Source organism: Propithecus coquereli, unplaced genomic scaffold, assembly GCF_000956105.1.
Source record: "Propithecus coquereli isolate 6110/MARCELLA unplaced genomic scaffold, Pcoq_1.0 Scaffold346, whole genome shotgun sequence".
In the NCBI taxonomy this organism is placed as follows: domain Eukaryota; kingdom Metazoa; phylum Chordata; class Mammalia; order Primates; family Indriidae; genus Propithecus; species Propithecus coquereli.
In genome coordinates, this window is record NW_012149130.1 from 1693052 (window position 1) to 1717130 (window position 24079).

The following is a 24079-nucleotide window of genomic DNA, read 5'->3' on the forward strand; positions in this document are numbered from 1 at the left end:
GCTGACGCCACGGCACTCTAGCCCGGGCAACAGAGTGAGACAAGAAAAAGACAAGTGCAGCATCAGAGAATGTATCATCAAAAGCATTTCTATAATATATTAGATGATCTTTATTAGAATCCATCCCACTTTTAATATCATTAATCTTCAAAAAAGAAGCATATGGCCAGGTATGGTCGCTCACATCTGTAATCCCAGCACTCTGGGAAGCCAAGGTAAGAGTATTACTTGAGGCCAAGGGTTTGAGACCAGCCTGGGCAACACAGTGGGACTCTGTCTCTACAAAAAATTTTAAAAATTAGCTGGGTGTCATGGCATGTGCCTGTAGTCCTAGCTACTTGGGAAGCTGCGGCAGGAGGATCACCTGAGCCCAGAAGTTTCAGGGTACAGGGAGCTATGATTGTGCCATTGCACTACCGCCTGGTTGACAAAAGCCAAGACCCTGTCTCTAAAACAAACAAACTAAAGGCAGCATAAAAAGATAAGGCAGATAAGAACACCTAATTACAAAACCTATTAACTAGTCAAGATTATTACCTTTTGCAGTATGTATTATAGCCCTTGGTACTCATATTAAGGCACGTTGCTGAGACATTAATGTTAAAGAAAAAAGAGAAAGTATTTGAGAAGAAAAGTGAGAAAACTAATTTCTAGAGTTAGAAAGAACCTGAGTGGACTCTCTTGCCTTGACAAAACATTCTTCTTCCTTTAAACGTAAGGAAGGCATTCTTCACATTGCTGTTGTCTTTACTTCTCTCTGCTTCTGGCCTAACTCAGAATTATAACCCTTGTCTTCAGTCTCCAGGTCTCTGCGGAGGCTATTTCTTGCTGTGCTGGTTTAGTCTGGTTTGTGCAGAATATATTTGGTAATGGCCATTGCTGTAGGGGAGATTTTGAGGCTGTGCCTTCTCTTGAGCCTTCAGGAACTGGAAAAATCTTAAAGCTAATCACATACAGTACAGCGAAAAGGATGTTGCCCTTACAGTTTCTGTATTGGGTTCCTTTAATGGCAGTTGTCAAAGAAATACCTCTGTCAGCTACATGCTTAAAATAAAGCTGGCTAAGGGTTGATAAGAAATAGAAGTAGAGCTGCAGAGCCCAGCATAACCAGTAAGACGATCCCACCAGTGGGGAAAGACAGGGGTTGTCATCTAATAATGACATATTTAAAAAAAGAATGATTGTATTATATGGACATTTTGTTAACTTTAAGAGAACTTGGTTTCATTTGATAGGTATATTTAACAAAACTTGTCTACTAACTTGTTTTAGGCTTCAAAGTATAATATTTTGCTGTAACTTGGGTCCTCCTCTTAAATAGGACCCTATTAGAAAAGGACTTCTACTTTGGATTCTAATAGGGAAACAGCAAAAGAGCATTTTTCTATCCTTTTTGATTTATTAACAAACTAGAATCTTGCAAACTGCCTTGGTAATTTTAATCACTTTATCAGTTTTGTGCATAATGTAATAAAGAAGCAATTTTTTCAGAAAAAATTTAATTGAGACTGTATTTTAAAGTAATTATAGTACAATATCTTACTCTTTCTCCATCTGACAAGTGGTGTGCTCTATTTAATTTTACTTAAAATATAGTTATAAACAAGTGAATATATGATTCATTGACCAATGAGTAACATTAAATCATGTTTGGTTTGGGGACAGAGTGTATTATAATGAAAACTGAAACATTAGAATAAGTAAACAGTGCTTTATGTGTTAAAAGTTTCTAAAGTAGACAGACTACATTCATCATTTGATATTTGGAATCCTTGTATTTTGGGCTTAAGATCAACTGGTTTATTTTTATCATTGGGGGAAGAAAAAGGCTCTAATGACAGAATAAGAGAGTTAGTGTAAGTATTTCTCTGCAAATAACTCACTGTAGGTGGTTAGTCTTTGTTTCCAGGTAAACAAAAAACCAAATTGGATATATCATCACTGTATTTAGGGCTGTAGCGGGGAAGGGCCACCATTCTAATTATATAGCATGCCAGATAATGCTGTTGAGGTCTTTGTCTATTTTACTTTTTATTAAAAAACATTTAAAAATTGGACCTTAAAGTGAGTACTCCTGATTTTTAAAACATCTTGATATATTGGCACTTAGTAGGCATCAAAATGAATAAATGTTTGCTTGAAATTAGGTGTGTGAGTGAGTTTCTGACAGACACCACCAGGAAGGGTGGTGGATAACCTGGGGTAGAGAAGACGTGAGTAACAGCTGCCCTGTGCTGCCGATGGCACGCGCTCCTGCTGACTCTTCCGTACCTGGGCCTGAGCAGACAGAGGTTAGCCTGGGAGGCACTGTCACGTTTTGGAGTCATATAGTTCTGGATTTGAGTCTCAGCTCTCACTTGCTCATTGGCTTATATGCTTTATATATTTATATTACTTCAGAGATATAGACGGTATTTTATAATGGTTAAGTTGTGTCCATGGTTTACTATTAAACATAACAATTGTCACATACCATTGCTACCACAGAAGTGTCATGACAGTGGTCATCTGTTTTAATCAACTGCTGCTTTCTGATCTGAGAATAGTGAGGCACTTGGTAAATAAGACATTGCATTTTTAAATAGTTAATGCATTGACTTGGCACAAAACCCAGCAGGTACAAGGGTGCAGTGAAAGTCTCACTTGCCCTGCTCTCTAACCACCCACGGTCACTGCGGAGCACGCGCCCCGCCTTGCACCGGCGTGCCTCGCGCGGGCACCGCTGTGGAGCAGGAGCTCTGCAGGTGCGCTGTGCACCTGCGGTTCCCAGAGAGCGAGGGTCGCGGTGACTCTCAGAACCAAAGAGGGGCTTTTCAACACAGAGGGCCACTCCCTGCTCTCCAGCCTCACTCCCCAAGTCCTGATTCACCCCCTCCTTCAAATACCAAAAAAATATAACTTTCCAAAGATCACACATATTAAGTAAAATAACCTATATAGAACACTTAATATAACTAAATATCCCTGACACTGTTAGGTGGCCGACAGTTGAATTCAGGGCATTATCTGCCCTTTTAAAAGACTTGAGTTTTCTTTTAGCCAGTAAGCCCATGAACAGTTCTTACTTAACAAATAATTTCCAGTGTATTCTCAATGATGTGAGATTTGTTTCCTGATAATCCTTTTTAGTTTCTATTTAGTTTTTATTATAGAAGTCAATGTTTATTAGAGATAAATTAGAAAATACTAGCATAAAGAAAGTTGAGATTATTCACATTCTAGCCTCCTAGAGGTAAATTGTTGGTATTTTGATCTATATCCAGACATTATTTTTTCTAATGAAAAATGGAATCATCTTGTAAAATTGTCTTAACAGTGTGCTTTTCAAAGCTGTGTCCCATAAATCTTTCCATGTCAGATGTGTAAGTTTTTGAACCAATTGATACCTGAGCTATTTTTCTGCTAGACCATGAACTTCCTGGGAGCAAGGATGGTGTTTCATGCTTCCTTGTATCAGCGTACCTAGCACAGCCTCTGCTTTATCATGTATCTCAGGGAATGTGTGTTGAATGAAAACCACAAATAAAATGTGCAGCTACTGGGCGTGAGCCAGGCCCAGCCCCGGATGGGTTCTGAGCTTGACTGCCCACATGTGTAGATAACTTTTTTCTTTTCCAATCTTTGTAGGACCTACTAAATGAAGCAAAACAGAGACTCAGCAAGGTGGTAAAAGATTCAACCAGGTACCAGGTGCTGCTGGATGGACTGGTCCTCCAGGTAGGTAACCCTTACAGGCCAGGTCTACCATTTATAGCCACAGTTCAGAGAAAATTTGCAGGATCTATTAGGACCAGCTCTGTTTTTCCTGTTTTCTCATCTTAGCTTTTTTCCTTTTACTTGTTACCTTGTCTAAAATATGTGCTGCATAGGAGGATAGTATTATCTGTCTGGTTGGATAAGACTTCCAGGCTTACTACTCTTTTATATAGTCTTTTTAGTCCTTTATGATTCAAGGGTCAAAGTTGCTTGCAAGGCCAACTTTAAACTTAACTATTAGTAATTTGATTTTACCACTTAAAATACTTGCTTTAGACATTAGGGTTCAGACCAAACACTTTATACATTTTGTTGACTGCTGGCACGTGAATCCTTATTTTCCTTATGTTAATCACACTAATATTTGTCCTCAAGCTGGCTGACATAAGACTTCCATATGAATTTTGTTTTGACCATCAAAGCATTGGTCGCATTTGTCTGGTTTGTGACAAGAAAGATGATCTTTTTTCTGCGTTCTCATATGGTATATGCCGTCTTTTAGAGGAACTTAACGGGGGACGTTTTTCCAAACTAGATGAAAGAACTATAAAAACATTTTATTTTGCCGTTACTTTATTTTATAGTTTGCATTTTTTACTAATTGTATCTGATTATTTCCTACAGGGTTTGTACCAGTTGCTGGAGCCCCGAATGATTGTTCGTTGCAGGAAACAGGATTTACCTCTGGTAAAGGTAAAGCACTTAGAAGAAGAAATCTCTCTCTCTTTTTTTTTTAAACATCAAAATGTTAGGATCAAATGTATATTCTAATAGATAACATCTCAACCATGGGATCTGAAGGAGTCTTAACACATTGTAGGTAGTACTTTAAGTATACTTAAGTCTCTAATTTCTTTCTTTAAAAGAAGTCAAGTTGCCATCCAAGCTAGTACGCTCTGTTTCTAGGAACTTGGTAATACCATAATATTAACATCATATAATAAATGATGCACCTCCTAGAATGGAGCAAAGATAAGCTATGCCATCCTAAAGAGGTGACCCATTACCAGACAAGCAAGGCTTGGCTTTGACGTCATTCAGTATATTCATTCACACACACACAGGAGGAATGTGGGTGCCAGAAGCAGTTGGTCAGCTCTGATTCTGGTATCAGTTTGCTCTTCAGATTAAAATCCTGTCATGTAGCTTGCTTCAGGGCAAGGATGTGAGTGCTCAGTCACCTGGCAATTACATTTCTTATTTTATGAATTAGTACATTTTTAGTATATTTATGTTTGTAATTATATTTATTATTGTCTCTCCAAGTAACTTGTCCACTAGCAAAGAAAATGTGCTAACCAGAGAACGTAGATATTCATTCTGCACTGTAATAAGTTGTGATTCTGGTTTATAAGCAATTGCAGTAACCTGACTCCACGATGGTGCTGACGGTCTCATTTACGAACCCGTGAAGCAGAGAGACGTTCACCAGGGTGATACCATTCCACGGAGGGAGGTCTTAAATGACAGCTGGCCCTCACTAGATGACACCATATTTCTGGGTGACAAGGAAGCTTTTTCTTGAAACTTCTGCAGTGTCAGTGTCCAGTGTCAGTGATTAGCTCTCCAAAACGGGGCTATGTTATATTTGAGAAGCAGAGAATTACTGAATATATGCATCAGTTTGTTTAATAAGTAATATTGCCAGAGAAAAATGTTTAAAGTTCCTTCAACTCCTTCAAGAAAATTATTTACATGGCTAATTGAGTGTGCACAATATTTTCAAAGATGGGACTTTCTTAAGAGAAATGTGAGTTGTATGTAAAAAAAAAAAAAGACTTTCAACTAATTATGTTTTGCCACACTAATTGCTATATAGCAGTAAAAATTCATCCTTTTTTTTTTTTTCCAATGAGCTGTTTTTTTTAAAATTGTGGTCAAACATACAGAACATAAAACTTACCATTTTAAGTGCGCACTTTTATTGGTATTGACTACATTCATGTTGCTGTGCAACCAGCCCCACTATCCATCTTCAGAACTTGTTCATCTTCTCACACTGAAACTCTGTGCCCGTTACACAGTAAGTCCCCATTCTCCCTGTTTTATTCCAGGTGCCTCCCATAAGTGGAATCATACAGTAGTTTTTCTTTTGTGTTTGATTATTTCATTTAGCTTAATGTCTTCAGGCTTCATCCATGTTGTAGCACGTGTCAATATCCTTCCTTTTTAAGGCTGAATAATATTCCATCGTATGTATATACCGCATTTTGTTTCTCCATCCATCCATCAGTGGACACTTAGGTGACCACCCTTTTGGCTGTTGTAAATAATGTTGCTGTGCGCATGGGTGGGCAGATGTCTGTCCTGCTTTCAGTCTTTTGGGAATATACCCAGAAGTGGAATTGCTGGATCCTACGGTAATTCTGCGTTTAATTTTTTGAGGAACTGCCATGGTGTTTTCCACAGCGGCTGCACTATTTTACATTCCTACCAGCAGCGCACAAGGGTTCCGATTTCTCCACATCCTCGCCAGCACTTGTTGTTTTCTGGTTTTTTGATAATAGCCTTCCTAGTGGGTGTGCAGTGGTACCGCTTTTTCTCTTTTTATTCTTTTTTTTTTTTCGAGACAGGGTCTTGCTTTGTTGCCTGGGCTGGAGTACAGTGGTGTCATCACAGCTCACAGCAACCTCAAACTCCTGGGCTCAAGCGATCTTCCTGCCTCAGCCTCCTGAGTAGCTGGGTGTACAGGTGTACATCACCATGCTGGGCTAATTTTTCCTTTTATTTTTTGTAGAGACGGAGTCTTGCTTTCTTTTTTTTTTTTTTTTTTGAGACAGAGTCTCACTCTCTTGCCTGGGGCGAGTGCCGTGGTGTCATCCTAGCTCACAGCAACCTCAAACTCCTGGGCTCAAGCGATCCTACTGCCTCAGCCTCCCGAGTAGCTGGGACTACAGGCACGCGCCACCATGCCCGGCTAATTTTTTCTATATTTTTTGAGGTTTGGCCAATTTCTTTCTATTTTGGTAGAGACGGGGGTCTCGCTCTTGCTCAGGCTGGTCTCGAACTCCCGAGCTCAGAACGATCCGCCCGCCTCGGCCTCCCAGAGAGCTAGGATTACAGGCGTGAGCCACCGCGCCCGGCCGGTCTTGCTTTCTTGAACATACTGTCATCCCCTCTTTTGCAGCTGCCACTTTAAGCCAAACTTAACAGCCAGACTTTTTTTCCCCTCCCTTCTCTCCTTACTTTACCCACTCCTTCTAGTGCTCATAGTTGGGGTGATAATGTAGCTTTCTCCTGCTGGTTCATGTTTTAAATCTGATATCTGCCCTGGTGTGTTTAATCAACTGCCAAGCCCTATTGATTCTTCGCAGAAATTGCTGACATCTCCTCCCTCCTGCATGTAGGATCTCATTTTATCTCATTTTTCCTTGGCGGCTCTGTCGTTTTACATTCCCACCAGCAGTACATCTATTCTTTTACTTGAAATAAATGGAAATATTCTTGCTTGTGTAGTTTGTTGATTTTTTGGATACCTGCTCCATAGTTTCTGTTAAATGCCACTCATTGTTTCCTGTTTTTCCAGGCTGCAGTGCAAAAGGCGATCCCTATGTACAAAATTGCCACTAAAAATGATGTTGATGTCCAAATTGATCAGGAGGCCTACCTGCCTGAGGACATGTAAGGAGTATCCTACTGTTAACAGCTTCTCTCCCTGGGAGAATAGCCTTTATATGGGGCTTTATTTTAAAGCATGTTTTTTCCAACACTCTTAGCCACAAGAATAGAGCCATGGTTGTGTTCCGCTTGGAACTGGTGCTGTTTTTCTGTCAGTGGTCTGTTGTTGTTCTCCCTTGTAAACCAGCTAAATAGACTCTAAAAGTCTAGTTTATGGTCACTCCATTCATCCTGCAGAGGTGGCACCTAGAACTTAAACCTGGGTCCAGATCTCTCTGTTAGATTCTGAGGAAAATAATTGCGACTTCTAAGAGGTTATCCAAAACAAGAATTGTTACTGTGCATAGCTAATAATTAGCTTCCTTGGAGATGGAATTGCAAGTACCAATGGTACTTCTCCTGACTGCGAGGAAATGACAGAACATTTCCAGACCAGTGTCACTAGTCAACTGCCTGCATCGGGTAGGCAGTAGAACCCCTAACGAGGTTAGCGCCTGGGTCTTCTTCTCCATCTCACCTGCCTGTCCGGTGCCATCGCACCATGCCACTGACTGACGCTGAAGAGAGTCCTCGGGACACATTATGAACTTACTTGATAGAATAGAGTACCACACTTAGGACTGTAAGACCTAGATTTGAGTCCTGACTTGGCCTTTCACTAGCTATGGGACCTAGAAACTGAATTCATCATCTGTAAAATGGGATCAGTGCTTTTTGCTTTCTCATTTCATGAAGTGAAGAAGAAGGATGAGGTAGTATGTGTGAAAGTGCCTTATAAATGGAGAAGGTATATATACCTGTGAACGTTATTGTCAGATTGGGCTTTGATTTCCATTCTGCTGCTTAACTAGCTGGGTAATCTTGGACTCTTCATTCAATCCCACTGAGTGCCCTAGTCCATTTAGTGTTTCTCTAACAGTACCTGAGGCTGGGTAATTGATAAAGAGGTTTATTTGGGTTATGATTCTGGCTCAAGGTTGGGCAGCCTCTAGTGAGGGCTGGTGGGGTGTGGGCGTGTGCAAAGCTCATGTGGCGAGAGAGGAAGCAAGAGTCTAGGAAGCAAACTCACTTTAACAAGCCGCTCTCTGGTAACTAATCCAGTTCTGTGAGAGCTGGAACTCACTTCCGAGGGAGGACATAATCTATTCTGGGCGGATCTGCCCCCAATACCCAGACACCTCCCAACACTGCCACATTGGGAATCAAATGTCATTGTCAGTTTCCGAGGAGCAAACTTAAACCATAGCGCTGAGCCTTCGTTTCCTCATCTTTAAATTGGGATGGTAGGCCGGGCGCAGTGGCTCACACCTGTAATCCTAGCACTCTGGGAGGCCGAGGTGGGTGGATCGTTTGAGCTCAGGAGTTTAAGACCAGCCTGAGCAAGAGCAAGACCCCGTCTCTACCAACAATAGAAAGAAATTAATTGAACAACTAAAAATATATAGAAAAAATTAGCTGGGCATGGTGGCGCATGCCTGTAGTCCCAGCTACTCGGGAGGCTGAGGCAGGAGGATCACTTGAGCCCAGGAGTCTGAGGTTGCTGTGAGCTAGGCTGACACCATGGCACTCTAGCCCGGGCAACAGAGTGAGACTCTGTCTCAAAAAAATAAATAAATAAATAAATGGGGATGGTAGCACCTGCCTCATAGACTTCTTGGTAAGCTTAAATAACATCGAGACAGCACTTAACACAATGCCTGGTACAGGCTCAGGGCTCAATATACAGTTATTCTTCTGTCAAAAAATCATTGTTGTAGAGATTGAGTAAATAGTATATAAAACATTTACTTCAGGGGTTGGTAAATAAAGGTCTTATCAAAGACCAACTGTTCTTATCTGAACGTTTGGGGCCAAATGTGCTTTGAATTTCAGAGTTTAGAAAAATAATAAAGTACATATTTGGCATGTTATGTAATATTCCCACAGGGTCTGAAGCATCACCCCCACAATCAAATATACTAGTATTTCTGAATGGAAATAAGAATATTCACCCTACGTGGAATAAATAAAGATTTGCTAGACATTTGCTGCTGAATGACTGACTAGAGGTCAGTTCAGGTTTTAGAGCCACATGAATTCATTTTTTTTTTTTTTAGAGCTTTTTGAAATTCAGAATTATAGATAAGAGATAGTGGACTTACTATTGCAAATTTTTTTTCTTTTTGAGACAGAGTCTCACTCTGTTGCCCGGGCTAGAGTGCCATGGTGTCAGCCTAGCTCTCAGCAACCTCAGACTCCTGGGCTCAAGTGATCCTCTGCCTCAGCCTCCTGAGTAGCTGGGACTACAGGCTAATTTTTTCTATATATATATTTTTAGTTGTCTGATTAATTTCTTTCTGTTGTTGGTAAGGACGGGGTCTCGCTCTTGCTCAGGCTGGTGTCGAACTCCTGAGCTCAAACGATCCACCCGCCTCGGCCTCCCAGAGAGCTAGGATTATAGGCGTGAGCTGTTTCCCTGTTATAAAACAGCGAGGACACTGACTCCGGTACGGTTATCGGAAGCGGAAGCGTAAGTGAGAAGTGATCAAAAGCCCTGGCTTCACTTTCGGGGGAGCCTGGCGCGCGGCGGATGTCCTGCCGTGGTAGCACTCTCCCTTCCCTCTCCTCGCAGCCAGACGAAGAATTGTGTCACAGACGGTGGGCCAGGGTTTCAGCAAAGAACCGCGCCCTTATGAAGGATGCGGTCTGCTTAGAGAAGCCAAAAGTAGATGAAATACAGAAATGGCAAGGAGGGGGGGAAAGTGGACTGAGAAAATAATGTTAATGCCATAGTCCCTGAAAATTTGTGAAACCTTTCCCAGCCTTTGTCTGATAGCCTGCTTATTTCAAGAAATTTTGATAAAATGAAGTTATATTGTAGCAAGTGAATTTCATTTCCTCAGGTTGCCTATAATAGAATTGGGCCTGTTACCTTATGTCTCCACGTGCTGAGAAACTGAGGAAAGGAATGAGAGAGAGGTGTGGGGCCAGAGGCAGGACTTGGAGGGAGACTTTGGCAGAAGGTAGCAGTGGTACCTTTTATCCGATCCACATGCAGTCGTGAGTGTTGCCTCATCAGTACGCGTCCCCCCACCCCAATATCGAGCAGGACTGGGGCCTTAAAAGCGTTCAGATGAGGACTGTTCTCATTAATAGACCCGGTTTATTGATTTGCAAACTGCTATGTGCAGTCCTCCCATTTTCATTTTGTTGGGGAGGGCTGGCTGTTAGAATTCAATTAGGGGCTGCAACATAAAATCAAACTGACAGATGGCAGTCACTTGGTAAATGACAGTTATTAGGTTATTAAGTATGGAATGTGCAATTTCCTTAAGTACCAAGTTCGACAGTCGATAGCTCCAGCATTTCACTTTGACACTCTTGTTTGTTTTTTTAATTGTGAAGTTACATCCTCATTCTTTCAAATGCATGTTTTAGCTTGTGATTATCTTTCAGAGTTTTTTTTAGATCAGTTTCTGTGAAACCATGGATAAGTCAAAAATTCGTGTTATTTTTTAATATGAGTTTTGTCATGGAACCAGTGCAGCGCAGGCAACTCAAAATATCAACAAAGTGTTTGGAAAGGAAGTGGCTAATGAACACACAGTATGTCAGTGGTTTGAGAAGTTCCATTCTGGTGATTTTAATCTTGAAAATGAGCCACATGGGTGATCTGAGACCAAGGTGGAGAATGATGAGCTGAAAGCTGTAGTCGAAGTGGATCCATAATTAGCAGCAAGGTTTGATGTTACTATTTCAACAACGTTGGACCATTTGAAACAAATTGGCAAGGTAAAGAAGCTGAATAGGTGGTTCCACATGAATTAAATGAATATCAGAAGAGAAACTGTCTCGAAGCTTGCCTTTCTTTGCTGTCACGACATATAAAGGCGAACCATTTCTACACCATATTGCTATGTGTGATGAAAAATGGATTCCTTTTGACAATTGCAAGCCTTTGGCACAGTGGCTGGATAAAGATGAAGTGCTGAAACATAGTCCAAAACCGAATATTCATCAAAAAAAGCTAATGGTGTCTGGTGGTTCAGCACCGGTATTATCCACTACAGCTTCATGAAACCTGGTCATTTGATTCGAAATTGGTTATTTCATATTTGATGACCTAATATTATCAAGAATATAGTCAGCCCTCTGTATCTGGGTTCCCCATCCATGGATTCAGTCAACTACGATTGCAAATATTTTGCATGTGTACTGAACATGTGGAGATGTTTTTTTCTTTTCATTATTCTCTAAACAATATAGTATGACAACTATTTACATAGCGTTTACATTGTATTAGCTATTTTTATTAATCTAGGTGTGATTTAAAGTATATAGGAGGATGTGTGTAGGTTATATGCAAATACTACACCATTTTATATAAGGGACTTGAGCATCTGGATTTTGGTATCTGTGGGAGTCCTGGAAGGAACCAACTGACCATAAATACTCATAAACTTGTTGAATTTACTTCAAGTCTATTGATTATGTCGTGCGCTCCACACACCAAGACAGCTTTCTTCTGAGGGAATAAGGTAAATGTACCATGTGTGTTTATCTTCCTGAAATCTATAAAAACTGTTATTTCCTGTGTTCCTTGTAGAGCTGGTGGTGTTGAGATCTATAATGGGGATCGTAAAATAAAGGTTTCCAACACCCTGGAGAGCCGGCTGGACCTCATAGCCCAGCAGGTGAGTGTAAGGGCGAACACCTCTCGGGAGCTGGTCGGCTGCCAGCTTTGAAGTGGTCCAGAGAACACCTGTCCCTTCACTGGCATTTGGGATTTGTCACTCTCATTCCATATTTTTGATGTTTTCTTAAAAAGAATGAGGATTAGGCAGGTAGTGGAATTTGCTGAGGTAATACAATTTGCCCGAGGGAGGATTCGGGGTCAGACGAGGGTTTCGTTTACCTAGGATTCTAACGTGTACATTTTCCTGCACGTGGAGATGTCGACTGAAGGTCTCTCTCCAGCAGGACTGATGTGAACCAGAGTAGATACTTGTTGAGAAGAATTATCCTAAGCTTGCTGGTTCTTGAGATGTTCCCAGATTTTTTTTGTACACATGAACTCTAGGAAACAAGCCAGGAAAATTCCACCTGTTCTAAAATGCTGGGCGTCTTCTAGCAGTGGTCGTCTACTGTTAGGACTGCCAACCTAGTTATTCCCTGACCTAGAAGTGCAGTTTACTGTTTATGCAAATTCTAGTCTTATAACTGAAACACTTTCACCTTGAGCATCATATTCTGGTCACTTAAACCTTAGAGCTGTGTTTTCTAGTAGCCACTGTCCTGTCTGATATGGTAGCCACAAGCCACTTGTAGGTATTTAATTTAAGTTTTTTTTTTGTTTTTTTTTTTGAGACAGAGTCTCTCTCTGTTGCCTGGGCTAGAGTGAGTGCCAAGGCATCAGCCTAGCTCACAGCAACCTCAAACTCCTGGGCCAGGGCAATCCTTCTGCCTCAGCCTCCTGAGTAGCTGGGACTACAGGCATGCGCCACCATGCCCGGCTAATTTTTCTAGTTTTAGTAGAGATGGCGTCTCACTCTTGCTCAGGATGGTCTCGAACTCCTGAGCTCAAGCAATCCTCCCGCCTCAGCCTCCCAGAATGCTAGGATTACAGGTGTGAGCCACCGCACCAGGTCATACTTTGATTGAAATTGTAAAATTCAGTTTCTCAATCTTACTAGTCACCCTTCAGGTGTACAGTAACCACATGTAGCTAGTGGCTACCATATTTGACAGCATAGCGTTAGAAGTTTGAGGTTAAATTCTCTTAAGGGTTTCCTAATTGTTATAACAAGTGCTTCAGTCCAAATTTGCATTATAAATATTCTGTGTGGTCACTCCTGGCACAGTAGGCACTCAATAAATGTTTATTGAAAGAGAGAATATAAGTGGCCCAGAATATTATGATGAGATAATACCATTAATGGACCCATCTGTTCTACCAACATCACAGTATAACAGAGGCCTTAGACAGTAATGACTTCAGATTTTTTATTTTTTTTTTCTTTGTCTTTTTTGTAAGCAGTCTTACCCCCAAATTTGGGATTAGTTAAGTTTTTCACCAAGGATTTTGTTACAGTGCTTCAGCTAAGTGAAGGACAGATTTGATGCATTTTGCTTTTGATTTCCTTCCCAGCCATGTTAGAGGTTAATGTCTTTCTGCCTGTGGTTAAGATGCGCAGTTCTTTACAAGTTCTCCCATTAACATTGTGTTTGTTAAATTTTATGTTCACAGATGATGCCAGAAGTACGGGGAGCCTTGTTTGGTGCAAATGCCAATAGGAAGTTTCTGGACTAGGCCTTTGGGAGACGGAGTCCATCCACTACTCTACGGCTACGATATGGAAGCTTCTGATATTTAAAGAAACGAGAGTGTCTGTGTAGCTTCGTCTTTGCTGTCCTAGTGTTGCTCTGTATTTATCAGTGGATACTCTTCTGTGGCTAATGCCCTTGGCCTAGTTGTTAACAGTGGGAGAACATTTCACTTGCTGTGATCAGGCCCCACCTCTAGTTCCTCTCAGAGTAACAGCTCCCAGCTGTTCCCACAGCGTTAGGTGAGGGGGTCAGATGGCGGCTGCATGAACTTCGCCGAGTCTCCTCCTCTTTCTCCAGCCCCCAGTTATCTAGTCTAGAGGGTGATATGTATGGTGTTCTCTGCCTTGAAGTCTCTGCTCTTTAGGTTTAAAACTCACGTGGCACACGCATTCCTCCCAGCAGTAGTAGCTTCACTGTTACCTGTTTTGGCCTAGACATTTTCCTCATCTGTAAATGTGATTTGAAACCTAAGCCATGAATATGCTTTATTTATTAAAACAAAAGATTTATGTGGATTCAATTGTAATTTCTTTTTTTTTTTTTTTTGAGATGGGGTCTCGCTGTCTCCTGGGCTGGAGTGCAGTGGCGTCAGCCTAGCTCACAGCAACCTCGAACTCCTGGGCTCAAGCGATCCTCCTGCCTCAGCCTCCCAAGTAGCAGGGACTACAGGCATGTGCCACCATGCCCGGCTAATTTTTCTATATATTTTTAGTTGTCCAGATAATTTCTTTCTATTTCTTTTAGTAGAGATGGGGTCTTGCTCTTGCTCAGGCTGGTCTCGAACTCCTGAGCTCAAACCATCCACCCGCCTCAGTTTCCCAGAATGCTAGGTTTAATTGTAATTTCTTGTGTAAGGTACTACAAATTTGAGAGAGTGAAGTTCTCACTGAGGTACCTAGAAAAGAAATGTTAATATTTTCCAAGTCCTTATAGCATTTGACGGTTTACAGCTGCCAGTACTGAAACCCTTAACCGTGTGGTTGTCCTCTGGGCTTCCTGCTCATTTTTGGCAGACCACCCCCTGATGGTGTTCGCCCAGCCCATCACTGTCCTCCACGCAGGGGCTTTGGCATCACCTCTCCTCTAGAAGGAAAGAGTTTTACTAGTTTTGGCAGAGTGGTTTTTTGGGGGGGTTGCCATGTGCTGGACCCAGATCCTTAATGAGGCCCTGTGTCCTCTCCCTGTGCTTTGTTGCTTCCTTAGGTGACTAAGCTGCCCACGGCTACCAAATGGCAGAGTGGGGTCTGTGTCGAGAGCCTGTACTAAAGTTCTCTTAGTAGAGAGTGAGGCCACCAAGGCTGACCATTTGAGCACCATCTTCTTCTTCATTAGCCCAAGTTTTAGGTAGGTGGAGACTAATGTAAATACCAACTCCTGCAACAGGTGTTTTTTCCTTGGGACTTGACCCGTGTGTGACAGAATTCTGCCTGAGGCCCATGAGGAGAACTGTCTCAGCAAAGTCCATCCCTCAAGGTGATGCAGTTACGAAGTGATAGAGCCCAAACTCAAAGCCCAGTGTAACTAACTTAGAAATAAAATATCCCCAGGGCTGTTCTCCGTCCCCGTAAGTAACAGTTTAAAGCGTGGTTGTGACCTGCGTCAGGGCTCTTCTTAAACTGGTTGTTCTGAAGTGGACATGGAAAGGTAGGTGACAGATGCTGGTCATTGCAGCCTGTCTGCTGTGCCCACTGATTACTAGATGAGACTTAACTCTTCAACCTTATTTCAGATCGTGTGCCATGGACGCTGGGAGGGATGGGGCTGCGAGAGCCTGTGCCCCGGGAGGAGGATGCGGGGCGGGGTGGGTGCCCCAACTTGGCCCGGGCTGCGCAGTGGAGCCAGCCTCATCCCTCAGCCGTCGGGATGTGGAAGGGCGTGTGTGGTTTCAAATGAGGGCTTTCGTGGTCCCCTGGAACTTCTGATCCTCATTTTCCCCAAAGTCAGTGCTAGGACTAGCCCTAAGTTATTTAATTCAAGATTAACAAAACTAAATCCTCAAATGGGCTCAAGTATGCTGAATGTGAGTATGGAACAGAAATGTTAAAGTATAGAAACAACCCTTCCATCTTTGCTACCTGTTAAGGTCCAGCAATTAATACATCCAAAGCAAGTGCTATTTTTGTCATTGTAAAGCAAGTAGTTTAGGGGCTTCTGGAAGTCCCTGGTAGCTGTACCCCCAAAGGAAATGAATGTAGACTAAGGCTATGCTCAACTCGCTTATTAGAATGGGGTTGTTTCTTCCGAGATTGAGGTAGCGCTACGAGTTAGGGGACAAGATACGGCGCGGGTGGGCCGTCTCGTGCTTATCCCCTCTAGACTAAACAGAGTGGGCTAGAGAGGTGGCCACGAGCACAGGGACTGAGCTCCAGGCCTGTCTACTGAAAACACTTCAGGATGCGCTCTCCGATGCCAAGGAAGTAGACGCCTTGGGCGATCCCGAAGAGAGGAGCCACGACGAGGGCCCGGCATCCTGCTCCTTTCATGAAGGCGGACGGTCCCTCCTGAATCCAGAGCTTCCTGGAGGGGAGGAAGAGCCATGAGTGAAGGGCAGGGCACTCTGCAGCGGGTCCTCGGTGACCGCTTCTCAAACGTGTGCACGTTCCCTTGAGAGGAGGCTGCCCCAGCGTGTGGGGGCCCCTCGCCCACCAGGCCCATGTAGTCTGGTTCCTTAGCAGTTGGGCCAAGGCCTTGGGAAACAGGCTCGATCTGCCAGAATCTTCGTGGGAGAGATGCTGTAGGGACGCAAGGACGAAGACAAAATCCCCCAGAGCATCTAGGTTTCTTTGAGAGGTGAGGGAGTGGGACAGATTTCAGAGAAACCGAGGGCTCAGCAACGAAACTGGTCTCCAGCGCTGACGTGGGCGGGCTCCAGTGCAGAGGAGCCTGTCCCAGCTGCAGTCTGCGGGGACCCTGGGCTCTCACCTGGCGCAGTCGGCAATCCCACTGTAGATGTCCTCACCCTGGCCTTTCTTGAGGGTTTGGATTCGAGTTTTCAGAACTAAATCAAGCAGAAGTTAAAAGAAGCAGTGACCATCTTGCTTTCGGTGTCCTCCCTTCAACACGAAGTAGCTGGGTTCCCTTTTAGAACCAGCGTGTGCTAAACTGAACCATGATGACAATCCGTAAGAGGAGAGCCTCCTCTCCAAGCCTCGTTTATGAAATGGGCGAGGTTGCTTCGAGTGGCTCCTGCTCTGGGAAGTCCGCCTGCGCCGGGGAACCGGAGGCAGCCCTGAGGACGGGGCAGCACCGTCTTCTCACGCGTGGCTCAGTTCCTGCCTTAATCATTTCGAGCGGAGGGTCACAGCTCTACTGGGGGACAGAGCTAGTGAGAGCGGCACCAAGGTAGGGGGATTTGTCAGTGATAAGAAATGGGGAAGGGGCCGGGCGCGGTGGCTCACGCCTGTAATCCTAGCACTCTGGGAGGCTGAGGCGGGTGGATCGCTCAAGATCAGGAGTTCGAGACCAGCCTGAGCAAGAGTGAGACCCCGTCTCTACTAAAAAATACAAAGAAATGATCTGGACAACTAAAAATGTATGTATAAAAATTAGCCAGGCATGGTGGCACATGCCTGTAGTCCCAGCTACTTGGGAGGCTGAGGCAGGAGGATCGCTTCAGCCCAGGAGTTTGAGGTTGCTGTGAGCTAGGCTGACACCATGGCACTCTAGCCCGGGCAACAGAGCAAGACTCTGTCTCAAAAAAAAAATGGGGCAGGTCTCCACGGCCCCACTTTCTCTGTGAGGACCTTTGGCGAGCTGCTGCCGGCAGCACAGACCGTGACCCAAGAGGGTTTTCAGGGCTGGGGCAGTTTCATCGCTCCTAAAAGTGCAGAAGTTCCGTTTACCCAGAGACAACTATACAAATGCCTGATCAGTAAAGCAAGTCAACCTTGAAACCCAGATTCCCAGCCCCTACGTCTGCCCCGTCCTTACCGTCCAGAGGTGTCACTGCGACAGCAGCTACGGAGCCTGCAACACAGCCCGACATAAAGGAGTGAGCGAAAGAGGCCTTTCCGGTAAGCTCGTTGAACCCCAGGTTGTTCAGGTTGGCGAACAGCGGGAAGTAGATGATGGAGAAGGGAATATCTCTGCAGAAGAGGAGGAAGAAACACTGAGCCACGTGCGGCTCTGGGCTCCACCCGGGGTCAGGGAGCCCTTCCCGTGAGCTTTGGGCCACTCATGGGTCAGAGGTGAGCCACAGAGACCTGCTCCTACCCTGGCACCCCCTGATAACGTAGGGTGATGGGCCCTGTTGTCTTCCGTCCCTCCCTCCCAGCTCATTCCTCTGCCCTCCAGCACTGCAGCCTCTTCGCGGGGAGTCGGAGGCAGACGCACAGTGACGCGTCCTGGGCAGGTGGGAGAGCCGGGGCGGGGAACGGTACCGGCCAAGGCGCGTGGTAAGCTGGGGGCACGTTCACGCATATGTTTATACATTTTCTGCAGTCCTTGGTAGACAGCGTTAAGTGCCTTTGGGCACAAAACCCAGTCCTCACGTGGGCCTGGTCACTGGGGAAGGGGCTGCAATCTTTGGTCTTCCAGGCACCCATTCTGAGTGACCATGGCCAATTCTGGATGCCACAGGAAGCATGGGAACAGTTTGCTGACCTGGGCTTGAGTATTCTTGGAAGAATTCAGAGGCAGGCTGAGGCAGCAATCCGCCAGCTCCCCATCCCCTCCCCTGTGCACTGGTCCCAGGATGCAGGCCTGGCGGTGTCCCCGGGGCAGGAAGAAATGCTCACCTGAGGAGAGTGGCACCCAGCCCCTTGTAGAGGCCAGCCACACCCTGGGTGCGGAGCAGCTCCCAGGCAATGAGGGTGGCAGAAGGGCGCTTGTGGGTGGAAGCCGAGCCGGTCGTGTAGGGCCTGGTGGATGACGGTGCTGAGGCCGCGCCCTGGTGACGGGCGGCTGGAATGAAAGGACAGGCTCCATCACAACCCAGGCCCCGGCGGGTGCGGCCAGACACTCCCAAGAGTGACTCCCATTCCCATCCTTGCGACAACTCAGAGGCAAGGGCGAAGATTGTCCTAATTTTAGAACATTAATTTTTGGGTCCAAGGAAATCTTCCCTCAGTCCACATTATCTACCGAGTTGCCCTGCCGCGCGGGGTGCGGCCCCAGGGCCCGCGGCACCCCTGGATTCCTTGGCCTCCTATTAAAACTTTTCGGTCTGTCTTCCATTTCTAAACTGTCTCGAGCCTAGGTAGATAGTTTCACACTCAAAGCACGCTGGGACGTAGGGACCCAGTGTGTCGCCTGATGTCGCGAAGAGGCACATTCGCCTTCTGGCTTCCAAGGCCGCCGCCCTTGCGCTCCAGTGTTAGGGGACAGGCTTTTTATGCCCTTCACCATTGACAGAATTTCGTTCTTTGGATGCCAGCTCACTGCAGTTGAATAATTCAGAGCCCATCATTTGATAAGTTCAGTATCTAGTAATTACAATGGAATTACTTTTCCTGAGCATTTAAAATGTGAGTCCCGTTAATGACACACAATTTAATGCATTGAGATTGTGTGAATATTTATTTTCTTAAATTTCAGTGTTTGAGAAGCTTTCGATGTCGCAGCTTTGTTGGGTGCCAGCAGGGCCACACCCCACACTAGGAAGCTGCGTGGCTGCATGTGTTTTCTCATGGCGATCGTCTCGGTGCAGCCCCCAGTTAGCTCCAACAAGTTAGTCAATAGGAACATCATTCTCCCCAACGTCATCTTCAGATGCACACAATTCATCCACATCCTATCTTTTACCTCTTGTTAGATGTTTTAGGGACACTGAAACTCCTTACCCAGCTGGAAAAACTAAGCACTGCAGGCTTTTACTCTCTGTGGATGGAAGCCCACTGAGACTGTCCAATGCCTAACTGTGTTCTTCCTGCGGTTTTATTTACCTGGGGCTGGTCTCACCCAATCCAGAAATCCGGCTGGATTCTAGCACGGCACATGTGCACGGCTGAATTGAGGAGGGGCCAGGCACCCCCATTTACTGAGGACCGTCTCCTGCCTGCCAGGTGCTGTGTTGGGTCCACCACACATTAGCTTCCTCAGTTCAGACGTTGCGGCTTCTGTCCCGCCTCGCCAGATGGCCGGCCCTGCTCTTACTGTACGTGCTGGCATCTACGCCACTCTCTACTTCAGGGAGGACCTGGATTTAGGAAAGGGCCAAACTTCTCCTCCAGGGAAAACCAGAAGAATAGGAATGGATCTCTTCTCCCTTGTGATGCCTTCCTGGTGCGGGCCAGCTACACTACCCGTGACGGAGGTGTTTAGCAAGCAGATTGTGGACGTTTCTTAAAATCCTTAGGAAATTAAGCCTAAATATCAAGGAAATATGATAGAAGTATTAGGTATATTTTCTGTCTCTCCCGAATCAGGATTCTCATTTGTGCTATTTATTCTAGATCTGGCAGTGTTGAAAGGTGTCACCAAAAATAGACTTCTGCTGACTTAGAAAGCTGACTGGTCACACGGTCTAGCAAATGAGGGTGGGATGTGGGACGTGACCCACTCCAGTGGGAAGCTGGGACAGGCCTCACCCAAGCGCCCAGCGTCCTGCAGCTGAATCTTGAGCATTTCCATGGGGCAGGTGACCACCACCTGGCAGGCTCCAGCTCCGCAGCCGGCGAGCATCTCCAGCTTCAGGTTCCGCTGCAGCCTGTGGACCAGGAGTCAGGCCCCGTCAGGGGCGTGGACCTTTAGCCCTGTCACCCTTGGCTGCCACTCACCCGCAGGGAAAGTCATCACCTGGCCCTCAGGCTCAGCCTCCTACAGACGGAGACGAAATGGAAAAGCTGCCAGGGAGGCAGCTTTGCAAGTTGCAAACGGCAGTGAAACTGCCCAAGGCAGGGATGTGATTCTCCCCGGTCCCTCAAGTGCTACCACTGGGAAGGGGAGGCGCAGAGGGAAACAGAAAATGATGTTTGCAAAGGCATCGCCAGCTGATGCACATGCCTGAGCTCTCTCTGTTCTACACGTCATCTACCACCCAGCTGCCACCAGCTCATTCTCTCCCTTTACCCTCCGTCCACCAGAACACACACCAGCCCTCACCCACATACGTGCACATACTCACATACGTGCGACAGGGAGAGGCAACATTGCGATCCTCCCCCAAAACCACACGGTGAAGGCCTCCATCCCCGCCCCACCCGGCCATACCCATCTTCCATGAGCAGCTGCCGGAAGAAGTCGTTGGCTGCCAGCTTGATGGCCTTCTCCGGAGTGACCAGGGTTAGGTTCACCGCGGCCCCTGGAAGTGAAGGGTGAAGAGGAGGCGTCAGGGCCACCCTGGCATGTGCTCGGCCAGGCACTTCTCGGGGGGGGTGTCGGGGGCAAGAGGGCTCCTTGGCCTGTGTTATTGAATCAATTTTTGTTTTCCTTCCCTTTCCCTGCCACACCTTCCTCCTTCTTATGTATTTGTTCCTTTGTGGACTCAGTCCAGTTATCAGAACATCACGTTATTTTTGTCCTTCCTTGCTGGTTCTGCCACCTCCGCCGATAAACAGGCGGTTCCCGGTGACAGGCCCCTGGGTCTCGGGGACAGTGTCCCAGCTGCCTTGTGCTATGCCAGCCCAGTCCCACTGGCAGCGTGGCGGTTCCTGGAGGCTTCATTTTATTTCTCAGGGGTACTGGCATAGTGGCTCTGTCTCAGCTCCAGCTTTGGGTCCATTTCCCACGGCACAATCGTGGTGGGGACGTGGCCTGGGAAGAGCCACCCTGTACTCCTTTCCATTCCCCGTCCCTGTCGGCCTCTGCCCTTTCTGTTCTTAGGAGCTGGATGTCCTGAAGACAGGCAGGGAGGTGCCAGGGAAGGACAAAGAGGGAGGCAGGGACGTGGGGCCCACTGGTTTTTCATGCCCCGCGGGGAGGCCCTGGGGAGCTGGGGGGACCCAGGGCGCGGGGCCCAGTGTGCTCACTGAGGTCTCCGGAAGCCTGACCCGGAAACATAGCTACCTCTGTCTCCACCAGAGGACGGAAGGCCTGCGAAAAGTTACCGAAGACGTCAGGTAGCCCACGGCCATCCCAGCAGCTCCTGGGCAGAAGGACCGATTCCCAACGCCCCACACGCTCACAAAGTCCGAGCCTCTGTGCCGCACCTGCTGTGCCCCCCGGCCCGGGCCCCCTTGCCTGGCACGCCCACCTCGGTACATGCCCAGGACGCCCTCGGCCCGCGCCGTCGTGGTCAGGCAGTCCATCCTATAAGCAGGGGCCGTGGGAGCAGTCAGCGGTGGTGGGGGCTGCTCCGCCACCGCCCCCGGCCCCACGCTGTTGGCACATCCCAGCCGGCCCCTCCCGCCCCACCTTCACCCATAGCCCCCCACCGACACCTACATTCCTTTGTACACGGCTTTCCCGTGCTGGTTCTGCAGCCGAGTCTTGGCCAAGTCGATGGGGAACACGCAGGTCACCCCCACGAGCCCCGCCACGCCTCCGTTGATGAGTTTTGCTGTGATGCTAGGCCGGGGGCAGAGAGGCAGGCAGGTTGCAGAGCCGCACCCAGCCGGCCCCAGGGGGAGCAGGGCAGGGGGCGGGCAGGATGGCCACCGGCGACCAGCCGGTGTCCAGAGACCCCTCTCCAGCGCCGGGCAGCGGGCGGGACGGGCCTGCACGCACCAGGGCGGAGGCGTCTTGGCTCCCAGAGCCGGGACGCGCAGGGGCTTCTGGGAAGGGCCAGCTCTGCGCCCCGGGGCCCCACTCGGGCACAGCAAGTCGCCCCTGGGCCTCCCCCAGCTCCCAGGCCCGCTCCCCGCCGCTCCTTGCCCTCCCAGCCAAACAAACCGCAGCTCCGTTTCCCACCTAAGGTCACGCAGGGCTGAGTCAAACCTGCCCATGCCGTCTCCTCACCCTCTGAAACTAAGGCCACGTGCAGGGATTAAATAAACTAATGCAATCGTAAATGGCAGCTGTTGGTAATGACAAGAGAACACACATTTCTGACAATGAGGTCTAGTCGGCACGAGATGCCAGGGCTAAGGCACTGAGATGATCTGATTCTAGCCGAAAGTGAAGGCGAAGTTCAGGTGATGTGGGCCCTTCACCCCGGTGAGGACAGGAGTTTCAGAAGACAGAAAGTAGAACCTAAGTCTTCCACAGACTCCTTGGACCTGGCGAAATGTTCTTATCTTTCAGGCCGGAGACAGACTGTGAGCTAAATATTTGGGGACAGATTACCTGGAAGTGGCAAGAGTAGATGATAGTTTTTCCACAAGTGACCCTTGATAAGCAAACAAGAACTCTGTGACGACAGACAGAACTGCGACTCAAATCTGCAGTCACGGAAGTTGGTCCAAGCAATTTCAAATTATATTTAACAATATTATATGTGTCTATGTATGCATATTTATCCCTATATGTTAACATATAATATGTATACTTGGGGGAGAGGGGTCTCACTGCCTTTCCCTAGGACTCAGCCAAGGAGCGATGTGCGGTCACCACGGCAACTCCCTCCCCACCCCCACCCCGCCCCCGGCCCAGAGAGGTCAGGCTGCCCCAGAGGGAGCGCACCTCAGATCCTGCTGGGACATCCTGCAAGGGTGGAGGCCTGTGGGTGGATCCCAGGACACAGGGCTGTTCACTCCTCGGGGCAGCTGCCGCCGGGGCTGGCCGAGGGGGAGGAAGCGGTGTCCGTCTCCCGGACTCTGGCCCCTAGCGGAAGGGACAGAGCAGCGCTTTTCAGTGCAAACCGGCTGGAGCTGCCTTCCCAGTGAGTCACAGCCTTCCTGGGCGGCAGCTTCCTCCCCTGTAGAGTGGTTAGAACAACACCCACCTCGTGGTGTGAAAAATCATGTATGTGATAGGACAAACATGACATTTTTTTTTAGAGACAGGGTCTCACTCTGCTGCCCAGGCTGGTGGCCCAGGCAGTGGCACAATCATAGCTCACTGCAGCCTCGAATTTCTGGGTTCAAGCGATCCTCCCACCTCAGCCTCCTAAGTAGTTGGGACTACAGGCGCGTGCTACCATGCCCGGCTAATTTTTCTTATTTTTTTTAGAGACAGGGTCTTGCTATGTTGCTCAGGCTGGTCTCAAACTCCTCAGCTCAAGCGATCCTCTTGCCTTGGCCTCCCAGAATGCTAGGATTACAGGCGTGAGCCACTGCGCCCGGCCGACAAACATTATTAATGGATTAATGCTGTCTGCTTGCTCTATTTTTGTCCCTTCCTAAAACTTTTGGACCTTGGGATTCAAATCAGAATCTTCAACCTTTTGGACTTTGGGGCCCGGATGAGAAGGAAGGGGATGAGAAGCACCGGACCCAGGCTGAAGCTGTAGGAGAGGCGTCCTGGCGTGAGCCCGGCAGGGCTTGGCGCGGAGCTGAGGGCAGCTGGGGGTCGGAAGGGAGGGTTTTTTTTTTTTTTTTAGACAGAGTCTCACTTTGTTGCCCGGGCTAGAGAGAGTGCTGTG

General features: G+C 47.0%; 2 protein-coding genes across 6 annotated transcripts in view; one reads left to right on the top strand and one right to left on the bottom strand.

Moving 5' to 3' along the window:
* ATP6V1E1 (ATPase, H+ transporting, lysosomal 31kDa, V1 subunit E1) overlaps nt 1-14197 on the top strand; it is a 22495-nt gene extending 8298 nt beyond the window's left edge. Inside the window, exons 5-9 of the mRNA XM_012651042.1 lie at nt 3628-3717; nt 4381-4449; nt 7283-7377; nt 11960-12047; nt 13601-14197. Coding sequence (XP_012506496.1) covers nt 3628-3717; nt 4381-4449; nt 7283-7377; nt 11960-12047; nt 13601-13663 — 405 coding nt within the window. The 3' untranslated portion in view covers nt 13664-14197. The remainder of the gene's footprint in view (nt 1-3627; nt 3718-4380; nt 4450-7282; nt 7378-11959; nt 12048-13600) is intronic.
* Nucleotides 14198-14463: 266 nt separating this feature from the next.
* SLC25A18 (solute carrier family 25 (glutamate carrier), member 18) overlaps nt 14464-24079 on the bottom strand; it is a 16629-nt gene continuing 7013 nt past the window's right edge. For 3 of the 5 annotated variants that reach the window (XM_012651048.1, XM_012651047.1, XM_012651045.1), the window contains 9 exons: nt 23179-23319; nt 22003-22125; nt 21812-21867; nt 20830-20920; nt 20208-20326; nt 18417-18582; nt 17611-17765; nt 16603-16678; nt 14464-16197 (listed from right to left, as the gene is read on the bottom strand). In XM_012651048.1, coding sequence (XP_012506502.1) covers nt 16056-16197; nt 16603-16678; nt 17611-17765; nt 18417-18582; nt 20208-20326; nt 20830-20920; nt 21812-21867; nt 22003-22125; nt 23179-23198 — 948 coding nt within the window. In that variant the 5' untranslated portion in view covers nt 23199-23319 and the 3' untranslated portion in view covers nt 14464-16055. The other 2 variants (XM_012651044.1, XM_012651046.1) reach the window with 2 other exon arrangements.